The 12,094-nt window shown below is 39.0% G+C and overlaps 1 protein-coding gene across 2 annotated transcripts in view; it reads left to right on the top strand.

Annotated features, from left to right (window-relative positions):
- The window catches only part of FAF1 (Fas (TNFRSF6) associated factor 1), a 489,357-nt gene that overhangs the window by 125,951 nt on the left and 351,312 nt on the right, over positions 1–12,094 (top strand). For both annotated transcript variants that reach the window (XM_010834447.1, XM_010834446.1), the window contains exon 4: positions 9,872–10,077. In XM_010834447.1, coding sequence (XP_010832749.1) covers positions 9,872–10,077 — 206 coding nt within the window. The remainder of the gene's footprint in view (positions 1–9,871; positions 10,078–12,094) is intronic.

The raw sequence follows: 12,094 nt of genomic DNA, 5'->3' as shown, positions 1-12,094 counted from the left end.
CACTGCAGATGGTGACTGCAGCCATGAAATTAAAAAACGCTTGCTCCTTGGAAGAAAAGCTATGACCAACCTAGACAGCATTTTAAAAAGCAGAGACATGACTTTGCCAACAAAGGGCCATCTAGTCAAAGCTGTGGTTTTTCCAGTAGTTGTGTATGGATGTGAGAGTTGGATCATAAAGAAAGCTGAGTGCCAAAGATGGATGCTTTTGAACTGTGATGTTGGAGACAACTCTTGAGATTCCCTTGGATTGCAAGGAGATCAAACCAGTCAATCCTAAAGGAAATCAGTCCCGAATATTCATTGGAAGGATGATGCTGAAGCTGAAACTCCAATCTTTGGGCCAACTGATGCAAAGAACCGACTCATTGGAAAAGACCCTGATTCTCGGAAAGATTGAAGGCAGGAGAAGGAGATGGTAGAGGATGAGATGGTTGCATGGCATCACTGACTCAATGAACATGAGTTTGAGCAGGCTCTGGGAGTTGGTGAAGGACAGGGAAGCCTGGCGTGCTGCAGTCCATGGGGTCAGAAAGAGCTGGACTCGACTAGCGGCTGAACTGAACTGAATAAAGTTTGTAACTAATGCAATCAGAATCTATGATGTTTATTCATAAACATCAAATATATACATGTATATTTAACCCTTCTTGGTAAAATATTTTATTTATTCAGGATATTGTTCAGCACCTTTAAAAAATTATTTTTGGAGATAGTTATTGTTAGAAAGATGCACTAATGAATTACTTGTGTTTTTGGCCAGTATATGTTATGTTTTCTAAAAATTTTTTGAATTAATACTGTGTAATTTTGCTCATTGACTGAATGGTGTTTATCAACTATTTTATGTTGTGATCCACACATATGTACTGTATGTGTCTTTGTTTATTAATTTATTGAGGAAGCCTAGAGAAGAGAGGTTTGTTTTCACATCTTGAGCATTATTATAAATAACTTTCAGAATAGGTAGATACTGAAGTTTTCTAATTTAGAAAATGTCCATTTGGGCTAATTAGTTTCTGTTTATTGTCTTTCCTGATGTCCATTTAAAAAATCTGGCTTTTTTTTTTTTTTAAAGACATTTATCTTTAAGGCACATTGTATTTATTTATCTTGTACCTAGAGGTTTTACCAAGGGGTTAACTTTTCAAAATGGAAATAACAAGGTTAGAGTCTCTGTTTGCTTTGCTTTGTTCACTGTCTTTCCTGGACCTGTGTGGTTTGTAGAGGAAAGTTGAATAAGGATAAAAACAACACTTTAGTTGAAGTTTAGATCTAAAATAGTTTTCTCCATAGAGTTTCCCTTATCACTCAGTGTGTTTGTGTGTGTATATATTTTTTTTCTTCTTCTTTTAAATTTTTGGTTAACTAGAATAGTGAGAAGGTCAGATTATAGGATTGAAGTCTTCATAGGTGAAAATTTTTTAAATATATTTTTTGAGTCAACAGTTTTGGATACCTTTGCACTCTTTGGATGCTATTGAACATTAGTCACAACTGATAAGAGTATTCATTAACTGGACCTCTTTTCCTCTGTCTCTCTCTCTTTTTCTAATTGCTAGTAAGAAACTCTAATATAAATTCATTATGTTTTGTCGATCTTGAAATAGAATAATTATAGCTAATAAGAAAATTTTAAAGTGATAACTTAAAAAAAAATCCTTTGTGACCAACAAAGCCTGCTTTGATTAGAAATATTAAACTCTGTCCTTGAGTTAGGGTTTGGTAAGAGAAAAGAAGCAGCACACTAGGAATTTCAAATCTAAGGGTCTTTCATGTAGTGCATAGTTATACAGATGTGGTGTAGGTTGAAAGAGCCAAAAAGGGATACTTAAAACAATCTGGATGTAACGACTGCAGGAAACAAATGCACCACTAGGCCCAGATGGGGTGTGTTCTACTGGTGAATAAGGAAGGGAGCCTAGGGCCAGAGAAAACTTAAAGCTGTGGCGTCCTCTGAGAAGAGTGGGCAGAGCTGGGACTGTATGGGCCAGATCCGTGGAACCCACTCCAGAGAGCTTGCTCTAGGACAGGTTGCCCAGAAGAACCCCCTATTGACCACTGAAGGGCACAAGGTCATTCTTTGTACTGGAGGGAAAAGAAAGATTTTGGGAGAGGTTGAAGTTAGCAGAATTTTGGAGCTCAGAGGAAGAACCCTAGGAACTTAGCACCAGACATGAGAAAGAAATCTTGCTCAGCTGATACTGATATTTCTGACAGTATGCAGAGGTTTGTTTTGAAGTATTGAAAGAAAATAGAAGCTAACATGAGTGATTGACTCTGAAACAAAGTGGGTGCCATTGATGGTGCTGTCACTGCTAGGATAGTGTTGATAGGTTCAGTGTGTAAACTCTAAGAACAGAATTTTGTGTGTGTACACACATGTTGTTACTGTCCTTGTTTCTGCTTACTGGCCATACAGCCATGGTTTGTTCTTCCACTGTTTTCTGTCAGTCAGTACCTCAAATAGTCAAGGTTCTCTACTTGGTGGGACATCTCAAACATTCATTCTTGAAGAGTTAGTATCCTCAGTGGACTTTTGAAGAAAATTGGTTATGTTGCTGCTGCTGCTAAGTCGATTCACTTGTTTCCAACTCTGTGCAACCCCATAGACGGCAGCCCACCAGGCTCCCCCGTCCCTGGGATTCTCCAGGCAAGAACACTGGAGTGGGTTGTCAGTTCCTTCTCCAATGCGTGAAAGTGAAAAGTGAAAGTGAAGTTCCTCAGCTGTGTCTCACTCTTAGCGACCCCATGGACTGCAGCCCGCCAGGCTCCTCCATCCATGGGATTTTCCAGGCAAGAGTACTGGAGTGGGGTGCCATTGCCTTCTCTGCTTAACTTTGGGTATACCCTAGAAAATAGCCCATTGCATGTAGCAACAGTCTTGATTTTTTTCCCTTGATTATCAGGAGATATCAGCTAGTATCTCCTCCTTTGTTGGCTGATTCAGTAACTTGAGGAGTATAATAACATGGCCAATTGGCATTCTCAAATTCTAACACAGTGGAAGTACTGTGGAAACATTACGTCCTTGATCTCTGAACCACCAGATCCCAAAGTTGCAGGAAGCAAAAATTTGGTAAGTTATTAGGCATAATAAGTTAATACCACCACTTAATTCTCATACTCATTTTTTTCCCCTGGCAGTGAGACATATCACAATGTTTTGGTCATTAATGTAAAGCATATACCACCCTTTAAACTTTGAGAACTGCTTCCGTGGCGGCTCAGGAGGTAAAGAAGCTGCCTGCGGGGCAGGCGACCTGAGTTTGATCCCTGGGTTGGGAAGATCCCCTGGAGAAGGAAATGGCTACCCACTCCTGTTTTCTTGCCTGGGGAATCCCATGGACAGAGGAGCCTTGTGGGCTACAGTCCATAGGGTTGCAAAGAGTCAGACACAACTGAGCAACTGACACACAAACTATACCCAATCTGTGCCATAACTATCTTCAACCATTCCACTGTTAAATAGCTAGCTGTTTCTGGGTAATGGTATACATCAGTGATACCAGTGCTGAACTTCTGTTACTATGAAATGAGTTCCTTGGTTAGAACCAGTGTTGGATGGAAAGCCATAGATCAATGAGGCATTCCTTAAATCCATGAATGGTGGTGCTGGCAGAAGCATTGCTGTCCGAGAAGTCAACTATGTATCCAGAAAAGTGTCTTTTTAGATAGGAACAGATGACGGACTGCCCCCTCCATGGTAGAAATGATCCATTACCAGACTCCTGTGAATGGGGTTGTATTGAGGGTTCCATATTGGTCTCTCTTGTTTGCAGTTTAGGCAGTCTGTAGATTCTCTAGCCAGATGCAGACTTGGTGAGGGTAAGTTGATATTGTTGTGCCTAACCTCCACTCCTATTGGCATGGCCAGATTGTACCTTAAAGTATTGAATAGTCCTGGGGTACAAATGAATAAAGGTCACTGACATCAGCAGAACAATGCCATTTTATCTGTATTGAGAGTCCCCCCCTCCTTTTTTTTTGTTTTTTTAACTGGATAGCTTCCCTGTGGCTCAGTTGGTAAAGAATCCACCCGCAATGCAGGACACAGGGGTTTGATCCCTGGGTTGGAAAGATCCTCGGGAGAAGGCAATGGCTACCCACTCCAGTATTCTGGCCTGGAAAGTTCCATGGACTAGTATCTGGGATTGCAAAGAGTTGGACACGACTAAGTGACTTTTACTTTCAGTTTCCTAGACAGCAGTCACCCAATAACATATTTTCACATTTTGTGTCCACACAAAATGATCCATTTCCATTCCTCTTCCTCAGACTCTTGTGTGAGTCAGTTTTCTTTTTATGTTTTCCAAGTTCTGATCAGCTGACCAATTCATTAACTACTTCATGTGATTCAGTATAGATTTGTATCTCAAGTTATTTCTCCATCTAAATGAAGTGACACCCTGTGTTACAACCTTAAGTTCTCCTCACTCTCACTACTGTCTTTTTTAAAAATTTCATTTAGTTATTTATTTTTGGCTGTGCTGCATCTTTGTTGCTGTGTGCTAGTTGCTTTCTCTAGTTGCTGTGAGTAGGGCTACTTTCGTTGTAGTGTGTGGGCTTCTCATTGTGATGGCTTCTCTTGTTGGGGAGCATGGGCTTTAGTCTCACAGGCTTCAGTAGTTGTAGCACGTGAGCTCAGTAGTTGTGGTACTTGGGCTTAGTTGCTCCAAGGCATGTGGGATCTTCCTTGACCAGGATAGAACCTGTGTCCCCTGCATAGGCAGGCAGGCAGATTCATTACCACTGGACCACCAGGGAAGTCATTCAGGGATATCTTTGATTAGGGTTGTAATGATGTTTCAGCAGTCTATTTTTGGTTGGTACTGGCATATTAGACATAATCATTTTTTCCTTTCCCAGTCCAAATTTTTTCTTTCTCAGTTAGCTTAGATATCTCTTAGGCATTGATGGGAGTACAAGGGACAGCAACCAGCTTCTGACCCTGGACCCTGAAACTTCAACAAGGTGAAGGGCCCTGCATTTTTGTGGTGTGTATCTCCTAATGTCTAGCACGCCAGTGTATCTTACCAAAGCATCAAAATGCTTGCTGCTTTTGCTCTTCAGGGCCAGTCTGCATTGTCATCACTATAATGTTTTGTGGAATACCTGGGTAATCAAGATCTGTCCAGGCTAGATTATTATGACAAAGAGCAAGAGAGTTGATTTAATCTTCAGGAAAAGACAGTGAGGGCATATTGTTTACCCTGCTGAGAGGAAGCAAAATGCTTGTCATGGTGCTTGCAAATTAAAACAAAAAGTGTATGCAAGAGTTGTTCTTCCTGTTCTCTCCTCCTACCTAATATCCCTGATTTCATGGATCAGGAAGTCAATAGGAGCTATCTATCGGGATCTGGGGAAAAAACTGCAGAGTAGGTTGAAGAGAGTAAATGAACCTTGTGTGATTAGATTAGGCCAAAACTTCATTTACCACTGTAATCTTCCATTTTTATATTCCCAGGAGAATTAGTATTAGAGTTAGCATCTAGTAATTTCCTAAAGATCTAGATTTTCCTTTAATCAGTACACAAACCCTTAGTAAATAGCTACAGGTCTCTTAGGGGAATTCTTAGAGGAAATTTTACAATACTTACGGTGGCTTTCTTGCATTGTCTTTAGGGGACTAAGGACTTGACCCTCCAGTGTAGATATTATGGAAGTTAGGATCTAGGTTGCCAGATCTAGGTTTCTACTGTTTACAGATCAAGTAATTTTAGTCAACTGACTTTCAATTTTGTTTCTTAGAAGTGCCACATTCAATGAAGTACTATTAAAGATTTCTGCAGGTTGAAATCTTCTTATTCTTACGTTTCATCCATGATGTCTATTAACATCATTGCTTCCACCTTTTTCTTGTTGAACTCTGCTCTGTGACCTCTGCACTGTGGGATCCCATCATGCCTATTAGGGAATCTTTTTCAGTGGTGTCATTAGCCCTGGAACACCTGTCTTATTCCCTACCCACAGAAGACAGCTACTACAGAGTTTTTCAAGGATGTAGATTTCCTTCCTAATGTGTTTTTTCAATGCTTTAGTGCAGTATTCTCTGGGACCTCATGGATAATGTCATGGGATGATGTGTATATATTCAGGTTCTACATGATTAATTAACTCCAGCATTCATGTTTTTTTAAGCATCTTTATTTCTTCTACATTTTGCCAGGAAAGTTTGGGCATTTCATCCTCATTAAATGTAGACTCATTTGGGATTTAAGTTTCCTTCGGTCAACAAGAAAACTATTAGAGGTTCTTACAGCTGCTTAAGCAAACATATTATATTTGGCCCTATCCAAACTCTTTTTGTCAAACTCACTTCAAATTTATTTCCACAACTATTCCCTATGATTTTGCTGATATAATTTATCAAAATCTTATAATTACTTTTGGATATAAGCTATCTTTTCTCAGTTAATATGTTGTACTTGTTTTTGTGGAGCATGCCTACATCCGACTTTCTAAGTAGTAAGGAATGGTGGAGGTAGGTTTTAAGAATAGGCATCAACTTTCAAGGGAACTGTCTCAGGTAATAGTATTAATAGTTTTTAAGCAAGAGACTAGTCTTCTTAACCATGAGGAGGAGCTATTTCTGCTTACAAAAGAGGCTCAGAGAGACTCAAGGGGTTCACAGTTCTAACCTTTATCTGAATCCACTCAGGTATCTGCATTTCCTGGGCTTCCCTGGTGGCTCAGCTGGTCAAGAATCCACCTGCTATGTGGTAGACCTGGGTTTGATCCCTGGGTTGGGATGATCCCCTGGAGAATGAAACAGCTACCCACTCCAGTATTCTGGCCTGGAGAATACAGTCCCCTATACGACCCCTGGAGAAGGCAATGGCAACCCACTCCAGTACTCTTGCCTGGGGAGTCCCATGGGCAGGGGAGCTTGGTGGGCTGCAGACCATGGGGTCGCTAAGAGTTGGACACGACTGAGCAATTTCACTTTCACTTTTCACTTTTCACTTTCATGCATTGGAGAAGGAAATGGCAACCCACTCCAGTACTCTTGCCTGGAGAATCCCAGGGACGGGGGAGCCTGGTGGGCTGCTGTCTATGGGGTCGAATAGAGTCGGACACGACTGAAGCGACTTAGCAGCAGCAGCAGCATACGACCCCTATTCGGTCCATGGGATTGCAAAGAGTCAGACATGACTGAGCAACTTTCACTTTCATCCCCATTCCACATCTTAGGGCCTCACTCCTTCCACAACAGTGCCTTAACTTTCACAAGAGAGATTTAAAAAGCATGTATATTCAACTTTCACTATAGCTATGCAAGCTGAAAACTTAAATTCTGAGTCTGATTTTTAGGAGAATCATACCTTTGATTACAAGAGATAAGAAACTTGTTTAAAAGTGCCACTTCAGAAACTCTGTAACATTCTTAACATGAATGAATGGAATGTTAAAACTCCCTAGTGTGTCATTCTGTTCTGTAAGCTCTCCTTTGGAGTGAGAAGCAGTCTGCTCATAGTTCTTGTTATCATTATTACCACCATAATGGTCAGGTCAGATCATCATTTGGTTCCTTCAGGCACTTGTTTGAATAGTGATAGTTAATCATTATGCCAGTGCATGGCTTGGGTCACTAATATCCCATTTTCCGTTGGCAAGGAGCTAAGCAGTGCATTGAAGGTCAAGACCATAATCAAGGCAGTTCCTGAATCCTCTGTTTCCTGGGACACCTTCGTTATCAAGAAAATGAAACCACACTCTAGGGTATTTTTAACAGAGGTATTCAGACGGTGAAGAATCCGCCTGCAATGCAGGAGACCCAGCTTCGATCTGTGGGTCAGAAAGATCCCCTGGAGAATGAATGACTGCCCACTTCAGAATTCTTTCCTGGAGAATCCCATGAATTCAGAATCCAAGAATGCTGTATTTTTGCCTGGAGAATCCCACGAGCCTGGTGGGCTACAGTCCATGGGGTTTCAAAGAATCGGACACGACTGAGTGACTAAGCACACAATGTAGGATCAGTTAAACAGGTTTGGAGGACTAAAAGAGCAAAAAAGTAAAACTGAAGTAACAGGTATAATCATTGCTTCAGGAAGTTACCACTTGAAGGTGTAAGAAATTAACAGAACTTTAAATTTCAGATGGGCTCTTTGGAATGGAGGATCAGACTTCTGTGGGATGTTTATTGTCTAGCCATTAACTGGTATCTCAGGGGGAATGACAAGAAGCTGATTGTAGGAATGCTGAAAAAAAGCACGCGACTGAAAGCTGCAGGGTGATGCTAATGGAAATGCATGTAAACAGGAAGAAGGAAATCTTTCTTGCCTTGCTCCTAGTTACTAAGTTCTATCTAGTACCTCTATTTGACAGAGTCTATCAGGAAACCTTAAAGAAAAAATATAATTTTGCAGAAATCTTAGCTCCTAAATTACAGAAGACTATACAGGGGTGAATTTGGAATTAAGAAACAATAAGTCAGTGACTAAGCTACTGTTTTTCTTAGGTTCTGAGACATTGTGACAACATTTAGATACCTGAAGTGTTGCACAGATTCTGTTCTTAGATATTAGAAACTCACTTTGGATTCCAGCAGTGACATTCTTCCTGCTTGGGACATTTTCTCTGTTCTCATGTCTTCCTTCCCACATTACTTTCCTTGACTGTAACAACTGGGAGAATGGATAGGTTTATGTCTTTGAATCAGCGATTACTTGAGTGCCTGAACTCAGTTAAGATCTAACCTAGTCATGTTAAGACTTTTTGACAGTGACCTACAGTGAGAAATATTTGGAATCCAAAACACATATTACAAATATGTCCCAGAATCAAAAGTTTTTTGAAACAATACTTAGTTCTAACTATTAAACATACTGATAATTTCTATTCTATTCTGTTCTCTTCTACTCTATTCTTAGTCTTATCCTAATTCTATTCTTTAAAATATGAAGTAAATATAAATATTTTCTCCTTAATTGTATAAACAAGGCTTAACCTAGCTTGTTTTTGGTCATTCTTGTCATTGTTCCTATTCGAGCCCCCCACCCATTAATTTACTTTAGCTTCAGGGTGAGAAGAAAAGTATTTTAGAACTGAGCTTATAGTTCTTATGTTGGAGAAAAGTTATACAATAATGATATTTAATGGGAGCATTTCTTATGCTCCCCCACTACTTTTCCTACTGAGGGGGAAAATAGTGACTATATATATATATATATGTATATATAAAATATACATTAAGTTAGAGAAAGAAATCCAAATTCTTTAGAATTATTTCTTCTCTCATTAGTTTGTTAAATGTGTATCTCCTGTGATAAAGTATTGAACTTGGCAGATGATACAGCCAATAAAAACACAAATGTGAGCTTCATAATTATTGGTAGTGGTGAGAAGTTAGAACTAGTCTGAGGTAGTAAAACGTGCTCTGAGTTGAAAAATATTCAATCTGAGATATGAAGGATAATTTAGCTAGAAGAAAGGTGAAATTTGGGGATGGGATGGGAAGGAAAGATTGTTCTTAGAAGGAATGGTTAAGGCTATTTGTTTATTTGGTTTAGGAATAGTAAAGTTTTCAGAATAGATTTTGTGGAAAATGTAGTTAACGACTGGGTAAGTAAATCAGAAAGAAAATACTGTAATTCACAAGAGTTTAAATGATGTTTTACCAACATAGTAAGAGCACAAGACAAAAAAATAATTGAATAATATGTGTGATACTACTATGAGAGGGAATGTAAGGTGGCTTTCACTCAGTGGGAGAGATTTTGTGAAAGAATTAGAACTTAAGTTAGTCCTTGATGCACAGGTAGATAAATATGATGTGAAGAACAACACAAGCCAAGTATGGAGTAGATCTTTAGTGGTAATTTGTAGTGATTTGGTTGATGATAATGCTTTTTTGTCAATATTTCAGTGACTATGGAGGTGAGACTATATCAGGACCTGCATTTGATCCAGCAAGTCACCCAGCTCCAGCTCCTGCTCCCTCTTCCTCTTCAGCATTTCGACCTGTAATGCCATCTAGGCAAATTGTAGAAAGGCAACCGCGGATGCTGGACTTCAGGGTTGAGTACAGAGACAGAAATGTTGATGTGGTACTGGAAGACAGCTGTACTGTTGGTAAGGTTTTTCCTGCCATATAGCCTTCACAAATAAAAAATTTATTAGGTAAACATTCAGCTCATATTCTTTTCTTTTGAGTTGACTGCTATACCAAGAAGGAGAAAGAAAACCAGATTGATGTTGTTCCATATGGATTATTGTGTTCTAATTTTAAATACTGTCTTGAGATTAAGGTAAGTTTGAGAAGAAAGGTTTTTTGTTCTACATATACAGAATGGTATATAAAGCTGTTTCAGGGCAGATACCAACCAAACATCTCAGAGCTTAAAAAAAATAACAAAATTATTAAGTACATTGATATCAGACTTTTTAGCTGAAGTGCCCTCATTTTTAATACTGATTAATGAGAGATCAGAAATAAGACATTTCCATTACTTTCCCTCCCTGGCGTCTGAATAAATGCTTTAGCATTATTCTTTCAAAGGAAACTCAAAGTGTATGCCTGCCGTTTTAAGACAAACTTTACCAAAATTCTATAGAGAAACTATGTTGAATTCATATTCGATTCAGATTATTTGATCCATGTTTGTTGTAGAAACAGAAATTGTATTTTTATTTTAATAGAATTTTGCCTTAAATCTAAATTTTAGATATTTCTGAAATTTTGCTTTTGTTCATTTTTGGGGAGATTCTTATTTAATTTTATTAATTGAAGTATGTTAAGAGAAAAGCAAGGCTGTTAAAACTAATCAGATAGTTATTCCTTTACTTAAATCCATTAAGAAACTTTCCACTGTTTGGAGGATAAAATTCAAGTCTTTTAACATGGCCTGTAAGTCCCTGCTTGACCAGACACTGCTGCATTTCTAGTTTTCATCTGTTATCACTCTCCTTCTTACTCACTGTGCCCAACTTGTAATGGACTTCTTTCAGTTCACTGAATAGGTTATACCCAGTAAGGCATTTGGACTTGTTCTTTTCTTTGCCTAAATTCCTCCAGATATAAATGAGATATGTACATTATAGTTTTATTAACAGTAGCTACATTGTTGTACAGCAAATGTTTATAACTTTTTCACTTGTAGAAGTGAAACTGTATCCACTGAAAAGCAACTCCCCATTTTCCCCTACTGCCGAGTTCCCTGGCTGTTGTCATTCTATTTTCTGCTTCTATGAGTTTGACTACTTTAAATATCTTATATAAGTGGAATCATGCAGCATTTGTGTTTCTGGATTATTTCACTTAGTATGATATCCTCATGGTTCATCCATGTTGTAACATATTACAGGATTTCCTTTTTTAAAACTGAGTAATATTCCAGATGTTCAAGCTGGTTTTAGAAAAGGCAGAGGAACCAGAGGTCAAATTGCCAACACCCGCTGGATCATCGAAAAAGCAAGAGAGTTCCAGAAAAACATCTATTTCTGCTTTACTGACTATGCCAAAGCCTTTGACTGTGTGGATCACAATAAACTGTGGAAAATTCTGAAAGAGATGGGAATACCAGACCATCTGACCTGCCTCTTGAGAAACCTATATGCAGGTCAGGAAGCAACAGTTAGAACTGGACATGGAACAACAGACTGATTCCAAATAGGAAAAGGATTACGTCAAGGCTGTATATTGTCACCTTGCTTATTTAACTTTTATGCAGATTACATCATGAGAAACGCTGGGCTTGAAGAAGCACTAGCTGGAATCAAGATTGCCGGAAGAAATATCAATAACCTCAGATATGCAGATGATACCACCCTTATAGGCAGAAAGTGAAGAGGAACTAAAAAGCCTCTTGATGAAAGTGAAAGAGGAGAGTGAAAAAGTTGGCTTAAAGCTCAGGATTCAGAAAACTAAGATCATGGCATCTGGTCCCATGACTTCATGGGAAATAGATGGGGAAACAGTGGAAACAGTGTCAGACTTTATTTTTGGGGGCTCCAAAATCACTGCAGATGGTGACTGCAGCCATGAAGTTAAAAGACGCTTACTCCTTGGAAGGAAAGTTATGACCAACCTAGATAGCATATTCAGAAGCAGAGACATTACTTTGCCAACAAAGGTTTGTCTGGTCAAGGC

The sequence above is a fragment of the Bison bison genome, unplaced genomic scaffold (genome assembly GCF_000754665.1).
Source record: "Bison bison bison isolate TAMUID 2011002044 unplaced genomic scaffold, Bison_UMD1.0 scf7180017864033, whole genome shotgun sequence".
NCBI classification, from domain to species: Eukaryota; Metazoa; Chordata; class Mammalia; order Artiodactyla; family Bovidae; genus Bison; species Bison bison.
This window is presented reverse-complemented; position numbering and strand designations above follow the sequence as displayed.